At 38.8% G+C, this 23539-nt stretch overlaps 1 protein-coding gene and 1 long non-coding RNA gene across 2 annotated transcripts in view; both read right to left on the bottom strand.

The window, feature by feature from the left end:
* LOC112044342 (ubiquitin carboxyl-terminal hydrolase puf) overlaps positions 1-23539 on the bottom strand; it is a 70493-nt gene that overhangs the window by 32585 nt on the left and 14369 nt on the right. The window contains exons 18-41 of the mRNA XM_024080161.2: positions 23058-23364; positions 21923-22112; positions 21259-21387; positions 20726-20902; positions 19825-20146; positions 19088-19212; positions 18470-18589; positions 17876-17998; positions 16831-16971; positions 16305-16416; positions 15726-15940; positions 14657-14825; positions 9988-10214; positions 8934-9137; positions 8357-8529; positions 7401-7567; positions 6512-6602; positions 5931-6108; positions 5496-5636; positions 4700-4851; positions 2650-2776; positions 1786-1896; positions 1250-1326; positions 748-856 (exon numbers count right to left, since the gene is read on the bottom strand). Of these exons, the coding sequence (XP_023935929.1) occupies positions 748-856; positions 1250-1326; positions 1786-1896; positions 2650-2776; positions 4700-4851; positions 5496-5636; positions 5931-6108; positions 6512-6602; positions 7401-7567; positions 8357-8529; positions 8934-9137; positions 9988-10214; positions 14657-14825; positions 15726-15940; positions 16305-16416; positions 16831-16971; positions 17876-17998; positions 18470-18589; positions 19088-19212; positions 19825-20146; positions 20726-20902; positions 21259-21387; positions 21923-22112; positions 23058-23364 (3887 nt within the window). The remainder of the gene's footprint in view (positions 1-747; positions 857-1249; positions 1327-1785; positions 1897-2649; positions 2777-4699; positions 4852-5495; positions 5637-5930; positions 6109-6511; positions 6603-7400; positions 7568-8356; positions 8530-8933; positions 9138-9987; positions 10215-14656; positions 14826-15725; positions 15941-16304; positions 16417-16830; positions 16972-17875; positions 17999-18469; positions 18590-19087; positions 19213-19824; positions 20147-20725; positions 20903-21258; positions 21388-21922; positions 22113-23057; positions 23365-23539) is intronic.
* On the bottom strand, positions 12683-14647 carry LOC128199276 (uncharacterized). The gene is made up of 2 exons (XR_008251928.1): positions 13538-14647; positions 12683-13382 (listed from the first exon to the last, which is right to left on the bottom strand). It is a non-coding gene; the product is annotated as an uncharacterized LOC128199276 (long non-coding RNA).

A 23539-nucleotide genomic window follows, 5' to 3' on the forward strand; every position in this document is an offset into this window, starting at 1 on the left:
TATTATTTTTTTAGTTTTATTCTTTACAAGTTAGCCCTTGACTAAAATCTCACCTGATGGTAAAGGATGATGCAATCTAAGGTGGAAGCGAGCTGACTTGTTTGGAACAAGACAAAAATCCACACCCCTTTCGGTTTCGTTTTTACACAGCATCATACCGGAACGCTAAATCGCTTGGCGTCAATCCAAAGTAATTTTTTGGATTTTTTATTTTATTTTTCCTCGCGACTCCATGTGAAGGTCTGATTTTCACAAATCCCGCAGAAACTGTGGACTGCTGCATTTAGCACGTCCTAACATTGGCTATGATTGGAATATACTAAGTATAAATAGAAGTACCAATCAATTTGTGAATACGGTCATCGACAGAGTAATACAAAAAGTAGGATTTAAGTGTAGCATACTAGTCAATGGCCAATGATCTAATCCATAACCTCTTGGTCCAGGCATTTAGCCGTGGAGCCGTAGTAGATTAATAATCGTCATCATTATTATCAACCCATATTCGGCTCACTGTCTCGAGTCTTCTCTCAGAATGAGAGGGGTTAGGCCAATAGTTCACCACGCTGGCCCAATGCAGATTGGCAGACTTCACACACGCAGAAAATTAAGAAAATTATTTTGTATGCAGATTTCCTCACAATATTTATCCTTCGCTGTTTGAGACACGTGATATTTAATTTCTTAAAATGCATACATTTTAAGAATAATCGATTAATAATGCAGTGTATAATGTATATGACTTACCAACGATAACAACATCCTTATAAACCTAGTAACACAGCTCGCTTCGCCCAATTTACTACTATCATCGCCTTCCTCCACACCCTGCAGGTACAAGGCGCAATGACTAGACCTGCAACATGAAAAAAACATTTTTTTATACCGTTACGTCAAAATTTATTCAAACTACGCTCAACTGATGATCGATGTAAAATGTTTCACGCTAATTTAGTGCAGTGGCTACCAGAGATAGACCAGTCAAAATTACCCCCTCGTCAGATTGATCTGATATTTGGTACACACCTATAGTACTTGATGACAATTCAATTTGATATACACTGTAGTTATAATTCCACGTTATTACTAGTTAGTTATCTAGTGCTTACATGAATATTATAGACATATAAATAATCTTTGACAACAAGGCAATGTGAAGCCTAACTCGCATAGTTTGAGATCCGAGTTCGCTTGTAGCTATGACCGTAATTTAATCTAATATGCATATTTTAATATGTAAAATAATTACCTCAGCCTTTGTATGACATGCATGCATAGCCTCTGGAACATTTGCCGGACCATTTGGTTTGGACACTTTATTAATACCTGGAAGAAGCAGATAGTCAGTAAACAGTACTTTCAATCCAATATTAAAAATACACATTTCAATATTTATGACAGTTCATAACATGATTTTAAAACTCGCGTAATGAAACGAACGAACTTTCCGTCGTTTCGGAACGTTCATTAAGTCAAAGATTCACGCCATAATGAGATAATTTTGATTAAATATCCAGCTCTCTTTCATTATATTTCTTTAGAAACAGCATAATAGCTCTCGTTTGTTGCGAATTCTGCGTTTAGCGTTCTTCATAATGTAAGCAACAGCATAATAGACCGCGCCCGCTACGCAGTGGTATAAAGTTAAAAACGTAAGTCTTACGCCTGTAAGTCTAGGATGTGCACCACGAGATATCTCGAGAAGAAAAAAAAACACTTTGTCCATCAATAGCGGTTTCTATTGATCGACAAAGTATTGTCTTTCGTCTTATCTCAACAACTCACTTGCATCGGCCACCAAGTGTCGTCGGCCATGTGGCCAAGAAACCACTCGGATGCCGCCGCCGACGCGTTGAACTGTTTAGTGACCAACTCCACCCAAGACACCATTGTAGGCTGGAAATTTAAAACAGAATTAAATTGTCTAAATATCAAAAACCAACCAATCAGTAATTGATATTCAGAAACTACTACAAACAATTTAAATGACATTTTTTTTCAGTTACTAACCTCATGTTAGCAAAGGATTAAACATTATGAGATGCAAATTGTTATGCAAGACTTCTTGAGCTTTGGATATTCACTAGCTATTGTCCGCAGCTTTACACCCATTTACGAATGTTATAATAATGTTAATTAAAACGAAACGAGGTGCTGTAGACCACACGACTGAAGTAAAACGTCTTTCAAAAATAAAACACAAAGCGCCATCTATGAGATAACTGTATCGCAAAAGGTTCTTGAAGTGTACAAAAAAGGATTATTTCAAAGTTTTCTGAAAACGCCATCTACCGGTAGTTTAAAATAACAAACACAGTTTCACCTGTAGATGGCAGCACAAATCGCCCGATTACAATTTTCGTAACCTATTCAACAACTTCAAAAAAAGTCAAGCGAAAGAAGTTTTACTTCAAAATCACGATGACTGTTTGAGTAGTTTATAGATACGAGTTCATAGCCAACAACAGACAGCTGTAGAAGGCGTGATGTTTCCGCAACACTTATGCTTTTTATGTATTTGTATGACATACCTTGAAGACAACGGCTCGTTAAAATGTATGTATCCTTTAGAATTAAAAGGTTAACAAATTAACTAATTTTCGCATTTATAATAGTAGTAACGGTCGCAATTATTATTTTATGGATTACCTTTTCCTTGGCATGTATAAACGTTTCAATGAAAAAAGAAGTGGACAGTCTCGCGGCGACCTCCGTCACTTCTGGCCGTAACGTGAGCAGCGACTGCGGCACAGAACTGCACATCTGACCCATGAATCTGCACCACAACACATATATACATCAACGGGATAAAATGTTCAATAACTTCCTCTACTTTTTTCTAGAAATTCCAGAAATTTTCTAGAACAAGAAATGTTATTGTCCGACCCAGGACTCCACGACATCATGAAACGAAGTTACAATGTGCTAACAAGCAGGATTTTTTAAGTATAGATTCACAAAGGATTTTTTTGGAAATTATTTAAATGTCAACATATTCAGTGACTACATTCGAAGACCCCATTTAGGAGTGTTACAACAAAACTGTCTAATGATATCACAGAACATAGAACGCCAAATCTAACACTTTAGTAATAGAATGACCAAGAGGCGCAGGGTCTATTTATTTTATTACAAACTCAATTTCCTCGAAAAAATAAAACATGTGGAACATTTTCGACAGAAATCTTTATATCTGTGTCAATAAGAAATAATAAATAGTTCAAAAGAATAAATATTTTTTTAACTCTAAATTAAGGCAATTAAGTTATTTTTTCAAACACTGAAGAATAACATATTTCTAATTTTCAGTCAACACCATGTTAGGAGGTTTTTGGTGTGCCCCCCCCCTGTACGGAGTATTCAAAACTAAAAATTAAAGATGCGAATTCCAGGTTATTCAATGTTCCGTGAAAGATACAGTGTAATGTATACCATGTCCAGATTGAATTGCGCTATTTAGTAAATAAACAAACCCTTTTGTCGATGCCAAACTTTCATAACAGTTTTCAGAACCATCAAACTATTAAAACACGCACAAACACTTTGTTCTTTACAATCCACCTATGGAGAATCATACAAACGTAACATTTTTTTAATTTACACAGGGTTTAATCAAAATTTTTAGAAATAAACGAAATTAAACACGAAATTATGCACACAGATTACATTTAAATGTTAATTTGACGTTTCGTCTCTCTAAGGTTGTGCCAAGTAAAATTGTCACCACAGATTAAAAATGAACGATTTACCGATTGTAAATATCGAATGTATTCCGTTCAGTATCGATATCGTAATTGAGTAATTTGAATAAAGTAATTTTTTCATAGTGCTGTTTAGTTAGTTACGTACTTATATGTTAAAAAAAGATAATGCGTTACCAATTACTGCCTAAATTTGTTAGTACTCTTTTAATTTATAACAGACACAAGTGAAAAAAATGTTATTTGGTAGGTATTAATTAATATGCAACAGAAAGAGGTAGATAGATATCGCGCGTATTTTGACTGTGTGATTAGTGTTGCCAACTTAGAAGTGAGTTTTTAAGTAAAGTGATTTTTTTTACAATTGATATAAAATGTAAACAACATTTGGATCATCGTCCATTTTGATGTTCATTAAATAATATTTCAATAAACACATTGTACTTTTACTTATCATCCTGTATAATAAACAATTTAGAAATTAGTTTCATTAACTACTAAAATAATTGAATAGTTTATGAAATATTTGTAGGTACGTAGAATGAAACGTACGTAAAACTAAAATATTATTCTTTGCATCAGACTTTCATTCAATAGTAAATATAAATATACAAGTACAAGATTTGCTTTGTAATTTCGAGAAGGGATGAACAATTTAGCGAGCATAATATCATTATATTATGATGAAATAATAATATAATGATATTATGCTCGATGGTTAATAATAGATATGCCAATAAATATGCTCCAGAATTTATAAAATTAATGTGGTAACATACGCGTTTTACTTCATAAGTTGACCTTTACGAAATTTAATTCGATTAGTAGTAGTTAATTCTCGATATAGTTCATCAACGGCCCATTCCTAGGATGACGTCACAACTAATGTCAGTGATGAATACGGCCATGTTTGTTTACAAAATTTTGCAATTCTAAAAAAACGAAGTTTACACACGCACGGCAGTACTGAGTTGCATGTTACAGATACGAGTACATACGTGAAGTAGGAATGCTGGAAGATGTTCTTGTCGTGCAGGAAGTGCATGTTGTCGTCCCATATCCAGTGCAGCAGATCGGGCGGCAGGCTCACGGCGGGCAGCGCGTCGCGTCGCTCCAGCGCCGAGCTGGCACTCTCTTCGGCTCGCGACGACTACGTTGTTGATGGAGACATTATTTTTTTTTTATTATTGAAATGATAACTTCTTTAGCCACGTTGGGCAGCCGAAAATCTTATAGGTTCGCGTCACCGACGTGCTCATGACTGGCACAAGCGTGCCGTGCACCTTAAGACACTTTTTGGATTGGAGACTTCTCGTGTGTTCGCATCACCGACATGCTTATAACACTATATATGTAGCTATACAGCTGACGTACAGTGCTTAATATATCTTAGTTTATCTTTTTTTTTAATAAAGAATATTATATCTATTAAATATGATAAATATTCCCATTCCCCTCCGATTAGTCGGGAAAGACTGTAATAGGAGTGGATACGACAATAGTCTAGCGGGCGGGGATCGAGCCACGACCTCTAGTGATGAGTCCGACCCCTTTACCGTTGAGCTATTGAGGTTTTTTACATTTAGGTTATGTACGAGTAACACGCAATGAGTTAGAGCATCATAGAAAATTAGCTAATTAAAATGTAATGACACTCACTCACACATCACATGACCAGTCGTTTAGTAAATTTAATGGAATAAAATATATTATTTGAAAGAATATATGTATTATTCTTTCAAATAATATCTTTTCGAAAAACAAATGTTTGTAAAAGGTATAAGCCTAGCGTACCTGTGCCTCCTCTTGCTGACCGCAGTCGGAGCCGCGCTGCGTGCGCGGCGGGCTCAACTCGTAGAACAGCATGTACGCGCTGTTTGTTTTCTCGAATGAGAAGTCCATGAACTTATCCGTCACTGAATCGTATGTTTTACTCTGAAAATGAAGTATAGGTCTTTGTGAAATATTCTACCGATAGTATATCTTTTGGTTTCTTTATATCGTTGTGGTCGTGCTCCTGGTCGCGGATGTACGAGCAGTAATGTGTAACGCTAGAGTGACACCGTACTCACGGTCATCTCGCCGCCGAAGCACTCGGCAGCGATGTGCGCCGGGTCGAACGGCTTCACCTCCGCGTCGTTGAACAGCAGCCAGCGGTCGGGGTGGTCGTGCTCCCGGTCGCGGATGTACGAGCAGTAATGTGTAACGCTAGAGTGACACCGTACTCACGGTCATCTCGCCGCCGAAGCACTCGGCAGCGATGTGCGCCGGGTCGAACGGCTTCACCTCCGCGTCGTTGAACAGCAGCCAGCGGTCAGGGTGGTCGTGCTCCCGGTCGCGGATGAACGAGTAGTAATGGCCGCCGTCCGCAGTGCCCGTGTGTACTGTCACGCCTATTAATTCATACCTGTGGATATGGCGATATTATAATCAACCTTGTAGAACTAGTCAGAGGTAATTATATGCCTATCGTGTTAGCTTTTAACTTTTTATTGCTGTATAAAGTTTTACGAGTTCTTCGAGTATGCATGCATTCTCCCTTAGACTTACATTCAAGGTCCTGGGACCTGCTTGAGGTGTTACTTCTACTACAAAATAATGGTACAATCACTGTCGCTGCTACCTGTCATGTCATAAAGGGCCTTAGAGGATCCAGGACCATAAAACAAAAAAAAGCATTTAATCATCATGTAAATTTTACAATCACTTAACATTACAGTGATAATAGTCGTGTTTTAATCAATGAATTATAAAATGTTGACGCTATGCTATGGCCTATATGCTATAGAAAATGTTAAAGAAAATCTTACTCATAATGTTGTTCAGAATCCAGATCTTCAGTTTCGTTATAAGAACCTCCTTCAGCATCCTTTTTCAACTCCGCCGATTTTATTTTCTCCTCTGAAAATGTATCTGATTCAAGTACCTAATAACAGACTATCTATACTAATAACAGACCATCTAAACGCGCTAATCTCAGGAACTACTGGTCTGATTTGAAAATTCTTTCAGTGTTAGATAGCCCATTTATCGAGGAAGGCTATAGGCTATATGTTATCCCCGTATTCCTACGGGAACGGGAATCACGCGGGTGAAACCGCGCGGCTTCAGCTAGTATAATTATACAAATGTACATTTAGAACACATAAAAAATACCGAATTATCGACACATGGTTTTAGATTATAATATAGTTAAGGATTTCATAGAAAACTTAATTTAAAAACCATGTATTTTATATTTTTTTTCAAACGTCAAAAAAGCTGTCGTCTATTTTGTGACGTCACAATGTTGACTAATTAATAACTAATAATTTTGACAAACAGTCAAACACTAAACCGTTTGGTTAATCCTTTCTTCTCTCTCTCTCTCTTTTTAACCGACTTCCAAAAAGGAGGAAATTCTACGTTCGGCTGTATGTATATTTTTTTTTGTTATGTCTCCTTTTCCACCCTTTTTTCATAATTGTTTTTTAAAAGAATATTTGCCATATATTTTATAATATGAGCAATATTCCCATTCCCCTCCAACTAGTCGAGAAAGACTGCTAGGAGTGGGTACGACAATAGACCAACGGGGCGGGGATCCACCACCCTAGGGTGATGAGTCCGACCGCTCTTTCCGTTGAGCTATTGAGGCTTTATAAATTTTATTTTTTAAAGTAGGATTGCTGAGATAAACTTGCGGAGCTTAAAACTTACCCTGGTACTGCGCTGGCATTAGGTGCTTCTCAACATATCCGGACATGTCGAGCCGCATCGGGAACGAGAAGTGCGTGTTGACCTTCTCCTTCAGCATCGTCAGCATGTTGAACGTGTAGCGCATTGTGTTGAAGCACAGGATGCGAGGCAGCTTTTTAAAACACGCCCTGTAAGGATTTTTGGAAGTGAACTAGCCATTTCGACTGACCCTTTCGATATTAGATCTTATCATGTAGGGTTAAAAAAATACATTAAAAACCCACCTAACTGAGAATTCCAAGGAGGGCTGACGTCAGGCAGGCGGGCGGTCATAAAATCACTAGCCATTAAAAATATGCCAAAACAAAATATTGACATATTTGTATGACCCCATTTAAGTGGGATAAGGGAAAGGAGATGATGATGACCCTTATCATTTTGGGGATATGAAAAATAGATTTAGTCGAATGTCAGACCACACAAAATATCATAAAAATCAGCCGTTTCGGAGGAGTTTGGTAACAAATACAGAGACACGAGTATTTCATATATTTGAGATATAGTAGGGTAATAGTCGTAGAAGGAAGGGCCTATTGGGTGATGTACTGTTATTGCTTTATATTCTTTTTCATATGTCATTGGCTTTTAAATTACCTAAATATGAATTTATTTTATAAAATAAACAAGATTTAAAAATATAAATAACCTAAAACAACAGATAACGTATACCTAACCTACCATGGCGTTCCAGCCACCTTTTGAAATTTAAATTAAAAACTTTCAAACTTTTTGAGTTCACTGTCTGCGGCAATATTATTTCACAGAGACGTATATTATAAGCCGGTGAATAACGAGCACCCATTCGAGATTGGGTATCTTCCCAGTACCACAATATTCAGAAATGAAATGAAATGAAAAAAAAAACCGCAGATACAGATATCGCAGTTCTTTTTCTGTGTGTACTTTGAGTTAATTACCTTTTCTCCGCCCGAACTTTGTTCGCGCACTGCGAGCACGTATAGCAGTTGTCGCCTTCCAACGTATCCTTCACAGTGACCTCGTCCAAGCTCTGGTGCAGGTTCCGCATGTCCGCCACTTGGCAGCGGACCGTGTAAAACTCTTCTAGAGTCCTTGAAACGTGCGGACAGTCCTGATGCAATAAAGTGTCACTTTACTGAAGTGTACGTAAACACACATGCACGTAGATGCAAAAACAAGCACGCACACCCAGACACGCAAAACTTCACGTCACATTCTTCATGACAACCAGTTTTCATCGTCATAAGGGACATAGTGATAATGATTTAAATGTAAATGACCATTGTTTTAAAAGAGAAACTGCTGAGTTTCTTGACGGCTTTTACAATTGGGAATCTGCTTTGCGAAACAGTGGTCTATAGAGCCACTTAATAAAATAGTCAAACATGCCGTTTTAAAAGTGCTTGTAAACAGAACAACAGTCTAGTTGAAACAAACGAATTTGAATATGACTCCATTTGTAAAATCAAAACCTTGTAGACAAAAAATTTACACAAATATTTTTAAATCACTTACCAGTGATACAACATTATTGCTAAGGACACCGCAGAAGAGCGTCTTGACTAACTTCTTGAGTTCGGGCGTCATCTCTTCTAGTTTAGACACGAGGTCGATGAAGAACTCCGCCATGTCCTTCTGCTCGCCCGTGTTCAGAGGCTGGTGGTCCATCTGATACACTTTGCAAAAACTCCTCGGGTTGTAAGCTTTTCTCTCACTCTCCTGCAGTAAAAGTAAAAATTCAAAATTTTTAAATAATCCCCAAACAAACAATAACTCCAGTCTATACATCCTTAAAGGGAAAATGCTGATGTCATTGGATTGCCTTAGATATACAATCGACATGATACTTACTTTAGTTTAGTACTATACTCAAATACACACAATTTTGATACTGTTTTTAGTATGTAAGCTGCTGTTACCACACCATACCATACTATAAACATAACTGCCATGATTTAAAAAATGACCAAAGAACCTATTTAAAAACCACAACTCTGCCATTTTATTTCTTAGCAAAAATTCGTTTGAGCCAGACGCAAAGTATAACTTCGTAGGTTATGTTAAAATATCTTATTTAACCCTTCTATCCTGTTCTAAGCCAACCGCCAAACACGAGTGGCGTGGAAAGAAACAAGTAAAGTAAGCAGAGACGTCGTTTTGCTAAGTTAAGGTCTGTTTATATCTACAGACACAATGAGTCACAGACAAGTAGCGTGGCAGACACCCACCGACACCGTATGGCGCTCATTGACATTTGATAATTTTAATTCAGGTTTCATGGACTCTACAGACCTAAACCGCTGACAAAATATTCTTTCCGCGAATACTGGCCGACGCGGCCCGTGTCTGTCAACGTCTGCGCGGCCGCGTTATGATAGATATAAATACGTTAATAAACACTGTATAGAAGAATATTATTTTGTCTGCCACGGCACTTGTCTGGCACGCTAAAAAACGGACGGAATTCGTACTGACGCATTATATGCGCTAGTATGTAAAACAGTGTGTTGACAGACAGGTAAGGGCAACATTGTGACGCTGCGGCACAACAGAAAGGCATCAAACTAACCATAAGATAAGCGAACATGCGTTGCATCTCGTGTAAAGTGGTCCCGTGTCTGCTGGCGGTGGAGTCAGCGCTCAGCACGGCCGCGCGCGCCGCCGGCATCATGTACAGGTGCTGCATGCACGACGCCATGTAGCACGTCGCGCCGAGGTTCGTGAGCCCCACGTAGCCGCACTCCGAGCGCGACTCCTCCGCCGGCCAGTAGTCCCATGGGTATGATGATTGAGGTCCTACAAACAAACAGACGGGTAAACGCAAACATTTTCAACTATTAGATATTATATAATGATTTATATATTTTGCTATCATCCGCGAAAAGTCGACGAACCCATGCGACAACGTCACCCAGGTCCGTAAAATACTCTCTACGTACGTTTCACCCCAAAACCGGAGCATCCTCAGGAGATGTTGACTCTACAACGTGCAATTGCAAAAGTTTTGACTTAGCAATTGCACGTTGAACTTCCTCAAAGTAACGCCTGCTTCTATTCAACTATTAGATATGTTACATGCTTACAAAATCATCTACTCCACTGAGCGCACACATGCACAATTTTACGTTTACTTATATTATACATATACAACGTGTCCCAAAATTCAACGATAAGCGGGCGCCAAAAGATTGACCTGCTCATGAGCACTTAAGGAAAAATAATAAAAAAAATATACCTAATTTTTTTTTTTAGTTACAAAATAAATTTTAAAATTCTTTGAAAATTTACACCTTGTATGATATTTTGAACTACCGCAGCTACAATTTCTTAAATATGCTTAAGATTTTTTTTGTATCGGAACCTAAGTAGTACTACTATTCACCACAACTCTTAAAAACACCACAATGCCCGCAGTTTTTACACAAAAAAATATCAAAATATTTTTTTTCCCTCAAATTTTTAAAGATTTTTACTTTCAGTCTACTTTGACTCATGGTCTTGCAAAAAAAAGTATGAACACCGCTATGGCAAGTTATTTTCAAAGTTGACGCAACTAATCAAGATTTCAAAATAGTATAATACCCTAGGATAACTAGTCGCAAAAAAAAAATATGCGTACCATTTGTAAACAAGAACTAAATTTCTAAAATGTTTTTGCTCCTAGAAATCACTTTTACTTTATGCACAAAATGATGTGAGTCATACGTTGCAATTTCCTAGAATTTTAATGGAACGAACGATAACATTTAAAAATAAGAGAGAGAGAGAGAGAGAAAGATAGCGATAAGTATACGTTAGAGAGGGATAGACAGATGTTCTTTGTTGAATGACAATGATGCAGGTAAAGAAAATCCTGTTCCCAGCAAGTCAGTACGCTCTGCTCCTTTGTTTACTGCGCAACTTTCCGTATTCAATTGACGTGGCTCTCGTACTAACGACTTTTGGCTTTGCATTTTGGACTGGACTTAAGTGATCTGCAAACTGAACTGACCTGGCATTATTTTGGACTGTGCCTGTGTTTTGTGAATTGGACTTTTGGTGTATTTTGGACTGTTTAGCGTTATCATGCCGCAACCATACACGCCGATGGAATACGCTAACATGCATCTCATTTATGGAGAATGTCGGTGCAATGCTAACGCTGCTAGCAGATTGTATCGAGAAAGGTACCCAAACGCTCAAAGATATCCAGATTATCGGGTATTTATGAATGTGCATCAAGCGTTTTCGGAGGGTCGTTTGCCGTCAGCTAGAAGAAACGCTGGAAGACCTAGATCGGAATGCGATGAAGAAGTTCTCAATGAAATAAACATTGATTCAACTATATATATATTATACCTCAGTGCGTGCCATAGAAGCAGCTACGGGAATCCCAAAAAGTTCAGCACATCGAATACTAAAATGTCATCGGCTACACCCATATCATTACAGACGTGTACAAACGTTACTATCACGGGACTATCCACTGCGGATCGCATTTTGCCGAGTGATGCTTCAAAAGCATCGGGAAGATCCTCAGTTCTTGGATAAAGTACTATGGTCGGATGAAACAACCTGCAAGAAAGATGGCTATTTAAATCTTCACAACCTACACAGCTGGAGCAATGAGAATCCGCACCTGATGAGAGAAGACAAATCCCAATATCAATTTAAGGTCAACTTATGGACGGGCATTTTAAATGGAAAAGTGATTGGGCCTTTTGAATTACAAGGAAACTTAGATGGGGACAGTTATTTGAACTTTTTACAAAATGATTTGCAAGAATTACTAGAAGACGTCCCCCTAAGCGACCTTCAAAATATGTGGTATCAAAATGATGGTTGCCCAGCTCACTACGCTCGTCCTGTGAGACAATACCTAGACCACGAGTATCCGGGGCGTTGGATCGGGCGACTTGGTCCTATCCTATGGCCACCCCGATCACCCGACCTACACCCCCTGGATTTCTTTTATTGGGGTTGTCTCAAAGACAGGATCTACGCAAAACCGATTACGACATTGGACGAGCTTCGGCAAAAAATCACTCAGGCTGCGGCACATATCAATGCTAGAAGATATGCGCGAAAAATAAAACGGTCGTTTTTAAGGCGATGTCGTGCCTGTATTAATGCCGGTGGAAAACAATTCGAACATTTACTTTAATGTTGTGTAATTAAAATAACAAACACATTTTTGGAACATAGTAAAATTTATTACTAACAACAAGAACAATTAAGAAATTTGGTTCTTGTTTACAAATGGTACGCATATTTTTTTTTGTGACTAGTTATCCTAGGGTATTATACTATTTTGAAATCTTGATTAGTTGCGTCAACTTTGAAAATAACTTGCCATAGCGGTGTTCATACTTTTTTTTGCAAGACCATGAGTCAAAGTAGACTGAAAGTAAAAATCTTTAAAAATTTGAGGGAAAAAAAATATTTTGATTTTTTTTTGTGTAAAAACTGCGGGCATTGTGGTGTTTTTAAGAGTTGTGGTGAATAGTAGTACTACTTAGGTTCCGATACAAAAAAAATCTTAAGCATATTTAAGAAATTGTAGCTGCGGTAGTTCAAAATATCATACAAGGTGTAAATTTTCAAAGAATTTTAAAATTTATTTTGTAACTAAAAAAAAAATTTAGGTATATTTTTTTTATTATTTTTCCTTAACACGTTGACGGACAGTACTCTCTCACATGTTATGGTTGCTGAGACAGTACTATTTTTCATACATTGCCCATAGGCGTAGCGTCACAGCGCAACTATTATAATAACACATGATATGACAGAACGGATTTGTGATGCCTGAGCTTCATCCTCGGAACTCGAAGATACTTCACCAGATGGTTGAAAATCGGCATCGGATCCGAATTCTCCATCATCTTCGAAGGGGTCATGACTCGATTCAGAAGTCAAAACAGCGTCAAATAGGTCCTGAATCCGCTTTTGTTCTTTTTCATATGAATTGCGAGAAAATGCCATCTGCAAAAATATTAGTTTACAATGTGTTACAACTAAATGGTATTGAAAACATACATTAGCAACATAAATCAGTTATTTGCATAAACAAATATACTAGTTTTAGTATTTTGTATTCATAAAACAATAAAATTACGTTGAAAACAAACAATACTTACGTTCGAAAAAATAATTGCGCGCGAAATCACGTAACGACCTGTCGGCGCACCGCCGTGGCGCAGTACTAAACAAAATGTATGAAAACACGACGGCTATGGGCGTAGTGTGTGTAAGGGTGGTGCCAATAAAATTTGGATGTGTGAGTGCAGGTACTTTCTTTGAACAGATTTTTTAACATTGTGTGGTGACAGTACAAAGTCTAAAATATATCTTCGGTGACAGTACAACATGCCCTTCCTTATGATTGCCGGTAAAATTTTACGTCGTATGGCGTACTGTGTTTAAACTAGTCAAAAGATCGACGTCGAAGGGCGTACTGTCGTATTACTTCTGACTGGCTTGACGCCTACAGGCAGTACTGTCCGTCAACGTGTTAAGTGCTCATGAGCAGGTCAATCTTTTGGCGCCCGCTTATCGTTGAATTTTGGGACACGTTGTATATTAATGTATATACTAGCAGACACCCGTACCTTCGTCCGCCCTTAGACCTCTTTAATCCAGCCCTATCACAAAATATGGTTTTCGAAATTTCATGATGAATGACCTGTCGCATTTATATATTAAGTTAGTTTTTACACTTCATACACACAACTTGACATCGTAGACAATATTTAGGTATTATTTGTAACTTCCATTGTTTACAATGCAACTTAAAAAAAAAATAACTTTTACTAATTTTTGCGCCCTTAAGTCAGAAAAAAACAGTAAACCGATATCGCAAGTATAAAATCCAAAGATTCGAGTTTTACACCAGGAACGTCACTGGTGAAAAACCTGTCAGACTTTGACGGCCTCCGTGGCGTAGTGGTATGCGCGGTGGATTTACAAGACGGAGGTTCTGGGTTTGATCCCCGGCTGGGCCGGTTGAGGTTTTCTTAATTGGCCCAGCTGGTGGGAGGCTTCGGCCGTGGCTAGTTACCTACCGGAAAAGACGTACAACCAAACGATTTACCGTTCCGGTACGATGCCATGTAGAAACCGAAAGGGGTGTGGATTTCCATCCTCCTCTTAACAAGTTAGTAAGTTGCATCATCATTTATCATCAGGTGAGATTGTAGTCAAGGACTAACTTGTTCTTTAAAAAAAAAAAAGATTGACCATCAAAACCGTCAACTCACCAGGTTTATGGTGTTCCATCAGTTTGTGGTGCAACACCATATAGTTGTCGGGCGCGCCTCTGACCAGCTCCACTAATAAGTCGTAGGCCGCAGCGCGGGACTTCTGAGATTTGCACTTGGGGAGGTTGCGCTGCGACGGGTTCGGCACGTCGAACAGAAACTCGAATACCTGTCAATTTGACATTTATTGATTTTCAGTGTCGTATTGTATGTCTGTTTATTATTTAATTAGATAAATGATAACATTAAATATATAGAAGAAGTTAAATTAGTCCGTTACTCGCGGACGCCCGCGACTTCGTCCGTGTGAAATTTTGTTTTTCACAAATCCCTCGGGAACCATGAAATTTTCCGGGATGAAAAGTGTGTGTATCCAGCCACTAGTAGGTTCAGTAGTTGCGGCGTTAAAGAGTAACAAACATCCATACAAACTTTCGCGTTTTTAATATTATATATGGTGAGCTAGAGGACCAAATTAATTTCCGATGGTCTATATGACCTATATACCATATTGCTCGTATGTCTATGTGGTATCTAAAGTATAGTAATTACCATTTATTTAGCAGAATAACAGGAAAACTGTGACTTAAAAGACCTATATAGGTTTAAAGCACAAAATCGGACATCCTCTATTTCGACGTGTACATGTTTACTAAGAATATGACCCCACGAAATGGTTGACAGTGCTTTTGGTGCTTGCAAATAATTGATCAGATACGCAATTTTTAGGTTGAGATTCTAAAGTAAGTAAATTGGAGTTTTTTTTATTAAAATCAATATATTTCCAAGTACTATACGAAATTAAATATCACGTGTCTCAAACGGTGGAGGAAAAACATCATGAGGATGAACCTGCATACCTGAGAATTATTGTTTTAATTCTCTATGTGTGTCAAATCTGCCAATCCGCATTGGGCCAGCGTGGTGGACTAAGGCCTAACCCCTGTCATTCTGAGAGGAGACTCGTGCTCAACAGTGAGCCAAATATGGGTTGTTGATGTTGATGATTATGATGTAAGTCAACAAATCCAGTAGATATTAAAAGAAACTTTTTTTCAAAATCACTCACCATTTCCAATGTTCTAGTACCCTGTTCTGAGTTCTTAAACCTCAAGGGGTGCTTCAACAAATGCGTCAACAAGCTAAGCTGGCCATAGAGCCCGTCGTCGGGGGAACACGGCTCGGAGCGCTTCTCTATGATCTCCCTCTTCTCTAAAGAGCAGCGTATCTGTTCGCAGAGCTCGTTCAGATCCGGTGCTCCTATGTCTTCTGATACTGCTCCTTCTACACGTGACATAATAATAATCTGTACTAATACAATAAAGAGGTAAGGTTTATTGAGAGATAAGGATAGCCGCGTGAGACTTGCTATATGTTTGGACACGCCCTTATAAAGTCAAACACTAAATAATTAATTTAAACCTGTCAACCTGCATTAAAACAGAGTGGTCAGACCAAATCTCCTCTCTTATAAGGATAATTTGACTCTGTATAGGGCCATTATAATAGGCGGACGTCATAAAAGATCAAAATGTTTAAATGCAAGTATGTTATTCTCATAAAAAATCTATAACACAAAAAACATACATTGTTTATACTGAAAACCCTAAAATTGTTAATTTAATACGTAAAAACGGGATTTATGTACCTTTAAAAAAATCCTCCGGCAGGCCATCTATTAACCTACAGACCAGCCAGAAGTAGTCTCTGCATGCAGGTCCGTACGGCTCTTTGCCTTCTTCAGCATGGTGATGTACTACCTGTGAATTTGTCATTACATGTTACAATCTCAACAACACCGGCAGAACGGGAATATTTAGGTATGTTAACTAGTTGGAAAGAAATTCCCGTGGTTGCCCGGTACAATAAAATTGTCGAATAATTCAAGAATTTCGTGCGCGATTTTATTGGCGTCACCGTGTCGCTAAAGCGTGAAATACAGTACTTGTTTCGACGTTTCGACGCTTCGACGAAGTTTCGATATTGACCAAGTAGCGTCGTCCTTTGACTCGGTGCAAAAACCGACACCGATCAGAACTAAGCGAGACGAGGTAAGGTTGCACGAAGCGAAGCGAATATTGTGGCTACATTTGATCAACTGCGATTAACTTCGCGAGACACGTTACAAAAAATAGTGCACATAGTTCAATGTATAGACCGATTACTGCACATACCTCGTGGTGGTGCTGCGGATGCGGGCGCATGTCGGCAGCACGCGGCAGGTGCTGCAGTAGCAGCTGTAGTAGCGGCGCCAACACAGCGGGCTCGCCGCCCGCGCACAGCCGGTACAGCGCGCTGCCGGCCTCGCGCCGCACCTGCGCCGACCAACGCAACAATGAATATATCCATACTTGATATTATAAATATTAATCTACCTATCAAATAAATAAACAAAAATCAAGTGTGCTGTAGACCACACGACGGAAATAAACTTCTTTTAAAAATAACAAAGCGCCATCTATGAGCCTCAGGCATAAATGCAACGAAACGGGTACATTTCAAAGTTCTCTAAGAACGCCATCTACTGGTAGTTTAAAATATTAAATACTGTTTCACTATGCCTGTAGATGGCAGCACGCATAGATTAAAACTTATGTAACCCATTCACCAACTTTCCTCAAGTCAAACATGCGTAAACAAGTTTTACTTCAAAAAAAAACAGGACAAGTGCGAGTTGCACTCGCGTGACGAGGGTTCCGAAAGTTGTTAATCCATCATGCTTTTGAAAACTGACCTGTGTATTTCCTATTTTGGTATTTATTATCAACCCGTTTTTTTTTTGCATTTTCCATCATGCCCCCCAAAGGTGACCTTCAATAATTTCATACATTCAAAAATATCATACTTCCAAAATTTTCCAGAAATGTTCAAGTAAAAAGCTTATTGCTGTATTTTTCTCAAAATTTTAGATTAGTATTTTTCTCAAAATTTTAGATCAGTAGTTTCGGAGAAAAAGGGCATGGTCAATTTTCGTCTATTTGTTTAAATAACTCAAAAGGTATTTTTTTTTAATTCCTAAAATATTTAATTAAAATTGTATACGGTCGAATTGAGAAACTTCCTCCTTTTTGTGAAGTCGGTTAAAACACTTAATTGCACACTTATCACCATCATCATCATTATCAGCGGATAGACACTGCTGGACTGCTGTCGTAATCACTCCTATCCTGTGTTAGGATAGGGAGAAATAGATAAACAAAGAGGAGTAAGGCTATTTACCGCCGGGTCGGCGTCGTCGAGCAACAAGCGCGGTGCGGCGCGGCGCAGCGACCACGCGAGCGACACAGCGTCCCCGCCGCCGCGCGCCCACACCACGCACAGCCGCATAGCGTGTTGCACAACCTGCGTACACGATGCAGTTAAGTAAACTAGTACTTAGGCTGATAATAATCAACTAAACTGCATTGCATTGCATGTAAAGATATTATTACAAACGACGGTTAACAGAGTCTACTACTGCTAAATTAAAAAAAAAAAAAATTGGTAACATTAATCGGTAACAAATAATTATAGGCTAGAGTCTTCTTTTAAGAGTTGTGAACTCCTGTGATCTTTCACAGGACAGGACACAAGTCTCCGATCTTCCATAGCAAGCCATAATGAAAAAAATGCCCTGACTTTCCCTGACCCATCTAAAAACTATATCGATAAATCCTAAGATACGGGAAATAATGCTAAGACCAAAAACAATGTCTATACTTTAGTATTAAATTTTTTTGATAGTTCTACAATTTCACTGACTTTTTACAATAAGTGTATTGTGGATATGTTGATTAAAATACTGGAATTAGGTTCGAAAGACATGCCGCTTACCTGTGCTCGCCCCCAAAATCCAGTCTTATAAGTGGTGGGTTCTTTGACGGTAGCTGCTTCACACAGTATTGATATTAGCCTCTCTGTCGTTTCTTCCACATTCATCAACGATAACATGACCTTGAAAATATAAAATTCATCTTCAGTACAATGAATTATAATTCTACTTACAATAAAACACTGTACTGATAACCTCTCAGTTTGTCGTTGTCGCCATTTAATACATATACGCCTATATGATACACTTATTTCCTGTACGCCTAGGATGCAGGTCACGAGATATCTCGTGACGAGAGCGACATATTGGTAACCAATAACGACAAAATCGAACATATTACTCTGTGTCTCTATCTCTATCATGAGATGAAAGAGAGAGGAAAGTTTTCGACTCATACTAGACCTACTGAACTATTTAGCGAATTTTCATGTGGTTTTTAAAGGTAAATTAAGCGAAGTTGAGCAACATATAGACTTTGCTTCATTAAGGGTGTATGTCAAGAGAAAAAGTTATCTGAAAAAATCAGGCTATCACGCAGGCGATTTGATTTGATTTACTTGTTTTTATTTGTTTTGTTTTGATAAATAAAAATAAAATTAATAAATAAAAATGACACATACAGGGTGCAGTTTCGGAGTCTGTCCTGTTTCGCCAGAAGGCAAGGTTCCTATCCGACATAGCAACTGTAAGAGCAGCGCCAGGCAATCCTGTCGCCATTCGCTGTCGTCACTCCGCTGCAATATACCTGTAATGTCGTTTAGGATTAATAACAAAATAGAAGCAGTCTGAAATGATGACTGCGCAAAGAGGTGGCATAGCGAGGATAACGTAATCTCTTATCATGCTAGACATACACATGATTTACTTGCACAAGTATAGTAACTCATAAGTATGTACCAATAGACATTTCAGTACACTAGTGCAAGTCTCAACTTGCGCTATTAAAAATCTTCACGTGTATAGCTACATCGGAGTTCGGACAGGGATTCGTTCAGAAACGCTTTGACGACGCGTTATATAATATGGGATCTTTCATCTATTGTGGATGTTAAATCTCAGTCAAAAGGCGTACATTGATTCCCTAGTATTCTAGATGCGCTTGCAAACGGTAAGAGTGAAGCCACACGGTGCGATGTGGCGCCGCGCCGGAGACATTATGCCGCATCGCTGTACACATGTGGCGTGCGGCGCCGCGGTACGACGTCGTTGCGGCGCCATGACAGAAAGTGTATCTGCGGCGGGGCCCGGAACGCGCTGTGTGACTTCTTCCTAAGGGATCGAAACCAAAGAAACGAGCGCGGGTATGCGCGAAAGTATTCCTTATTTGCTAGACGTAAATACACAAATTCGGACTAACCTGACATCATAATATCATAAAGCGACCGCAAACCACCTTTCTTGATGAACAATTCGTTCCAATTGTCGTCGGCAATTTTTTCTTCAGTCTTATCCAACACTCCTGCATCTTTCGCATTGGGACCATTGTTTGAACTAAGTTTATCTATAATGTGTAGTGAGTACATAAGCTTCTGCGGGCTGGTCGGGTCGAGGAGTTCGGGTAGTTTGTTCTCTGTTGGGTTCTGGAATGCTTCTAATAGAGTCGGGTTGAGGGGGACCGCTTGCAGGATGTCCCATACACGACGGGATAGCAACTGTGCTTTGGTATGTGCTATGGGTTCCTGGGGGCAAAACAATTTACATCTATAGTAGTTCAGTTGCAGTAGAATTCTTTGTGACAAAGATTCCTTGGGGAAATACTACTGCCATACTCATTTCTGCCGCAAAGCAGAATTACTGTGTTTCACTCTAAATGGCTAAAATAATAAAATTACAGGCATATGAGGCTTAACTTTTTATGCCCTATATGTTATAGTGTGTTATTCCTTCAATGGTATTAAATGACGTGTATATATTATGTTGAGTGTGCCCTGCATTAGTAAGTATTATTCTGCTATAACTGACATTTACTATCAGGTGAGCTATTTGCTTGATCTGTCAATTATTACTATTAAAAATTCAAGAAGCTAAATCAACGTTGTTTCACTATCAATCGAAAATTAATAAACCAATTTTCCTGCAGTTACCACGGCTAATAAAGCTACAAGTAAGAGCTGGCTTGTCTCATTGAAGGAAAAAATGTTATTCATAGGCGCAACAGAAATTGAGTCTAATGTATATAAAATAGGTCCCAAACAAAATATTAAAGGCAATTTTCTAGTAAAAATTATCATATTAAGTTTCAAATATGTCATACATACCCCAGTGCCGGGTTCCTTCATCTGTCCCAAAGCTTGCATCAGCGTGAACAAATGGTGAAAGTACGTGGGGTCGAGCAGCAAGTGCGTGGGCAAACGCGCCCGCGCGGGCGCCGGCTGCGCCGACGGCCATTCCGCCCACGCGCCCCGACTGCCCACGCCCACGGACACGAACACCAACTGCGCAAAACAAAGTATTGGTACAATCGCCCATGCGTCACTGCCCACGCCCCTAGAATTTAAACTAACTGCAATCTACTGAACTATTGCCTTAGTTCCAGTTGTTTTGATTATTGTTGCAAGCAAATTTGGACCTTAGGGTATTTCAACATACAGTTTATATTGTTAAGATTCCAGAAAGCTTTACTTAATTATTGCTAGCAAATTCAAACCTTAAACTCTGAGACATTAGCTTCACATTGGTAAGTATTGTTTGGATTAGGCTACTTTATGTTGCGGCGCTTATCTATTTATTTATACTAGACCTAAAGACAAGGAAACAAATAAAAAGAAGTGTATATGGCAATAAGTAATACCTGATTGTCTTTAAACCCCATGTCATACAGAGTTCTTTCATCGTAGTCTATAGTCAGCTCCTGACCCTGTGTGATCATTCGTAAAGGGCCATCTGTGGATAACGCGGTTACTCCATCTTCACCTTGAATCTGTAAAGAACAATTTTATATAAAACGGGCTTAATTTTAGATTTTTTAATTTTAGACATTAGCTGGGTTCCGCAGTTTTGCCAGCTTAGATCCTGTGAAAATTACGAGATATATGTGCATTATCGAATAATAATGTCCCGATATCCTTTCCAGCTTTCTGTCGTGATTAAATAACAAATATCCATACATACATTCATACAATTCAAACCTTCGCATTAATATTGTGTTCAATGTCACATTTCATCACGTTTGCAAATGTGGCTGAATATTGGTAGTATACATAAAGTGCCAGATTAGCGGCTGTAAGAGAGAATATAAAAAATGTTACAAGCTAGTAACAAAGAACGACTTTAAATTTGATTTGTTGTTTTTTTTTTAATAAGTTGATAATAAATACCAAAATAGTGAATAGGCTGGCTGGGCTGCCTTGTGGCACGTCGATCCAACGAAGCTGATCCAACAGCCTCCAAGCACTTTTATCAATAAGGAACTTCTCAATTGGGTAATAACCTACAACCGTAGTCCAGTAACCAACCTGCCTCTCCCACCAGAGGTGCACGTGGGCGCGCAGGTGCGCCACCAGGTCGGACTGGTGCAGCGCCAGACACGCGCGCGGGCCCGCGCCCGCCGGCTGCAGCGTCACGCGCACGCTGCCCGCGCCGCTCGCGCTGCCCTCCCACGCGCCTGACTCCGCCAGCGCCCAGCGCCGCAGGTGGTATGCGTATCTGCGTAATATCACTTATATTTATACTAGCTGCCGCCCCGCGGTTTCGCCCGCGTGGTTCCCGTTTCCGTCGGAATACGGAAATAATATATAGCCTATAGCCTTCCTCGATAAATAAGCTATCTAACACTGAAAGAATTTTCAAATCAAATCGGACCAGTAGTTCCTGAGATTAGCGCGTTCAACCAAACAAACTCTTCAACTTTATAATATTAGTATAGATAATTTAAAATCAATATTAGAAACAACCTTCACCCATCTGTTTAATGGTGGAAAAGTGTTTTATAACAGTATTTTGTGATATAAGTGCGGTAAGAAGGTAAGGAAAATTACAGCCGAGGCAACATTGCAAGGTCGAGCCGAAAGCGAGAGCTTTAGTAAGGTAAAGGAAGTAAAGGCTGTAATTATCAAAGCGCACGTATGTCATACGACGTTTTATAACACATTTGCGAGGAAACACACTTTGAACACACTTTCGGAAAATGAATTTGCATCTTTGCCGGTTTTCCATATGATGACATTTCGATACGCTTGTTATTTTTGCACAGATAACGAAGTGCGCACACCAGCGTTTTTTAGGCAAATAAGTTTTTAAAAAGTACCGTTCGTTTTTTACGAATGATAACGGTTTTATATTACATTACGGCACACGTGCATTTTACATTACATTACGGCACATGTGCGTAATGTGATACATTACGATATTGAAATTGGTGAAATAAGAGATGCTTTACGAGCAAATATGTTATAAAAATTTTAAAAATGTATTGCGACTAGAACTGACTAGAATAGTAAGCAGAAGGTTCGTTTCAATAAATATTGTGTCTTCAGGTTTACACGATAACGTGATGTCTATTATCTACTGTCAAACACTGCATCCAAAATCAAAAATCCAGATGTATTGAAACCCAAGTAAAATAATAATTTAATCAAAAATGAATCATACCTCCTTTTGAATGTGTCCAAATGAGTTTTCAGTAACAGTAACGCCCTCTGTATACACTGCAATGCGGCTTCCTCAGTCATGTGTTCGTATATATTTTGTTTATCCACACTCTTTTCGTTCTCTTTATTCTCTTCGACAGACACGCTCGGTGACGTGGATGTGCCTTGTCCATCCTGGTCTTTCGATATCAACCTTTCGGCTGCGGAAGATAGATGGAACATGCATTTGGAAACGAAGTCGTCTTCCTGCTGGAGTTGCTGGCCCATGTAGTAACTGTTTAGGTATTGAATGGCTCCCATTGATACATCTGCAAATACAATTCAAACATGTATTCTGTTCTGAAACATCCTTGAATAAAACTTTATACTTATAATAAAAATGAACAGGTCATTGAAGATATTTTGAACAATTTTATTAGAGGGCATTGAAATAATCTATACTGCAGCCAAAAATTTAATTTTTGTTTTATGTCTGTCTGACTG

The sequence above is a fragment of the Bicyclus anynana genome, chromosome 21 (genome assembly GCF_947172395.1).
Source record: "Bicyclus anynana chromosome 21, ilBicAnyn1.1, whole genome shotgun sequence".
NCBI classification, from domain to species: Eukaryota; Metazoa; Arthropoda; class Insecta; order Lepidoptera; family Nymphalidae; genus Bicyclus; species Bicyclus anynana.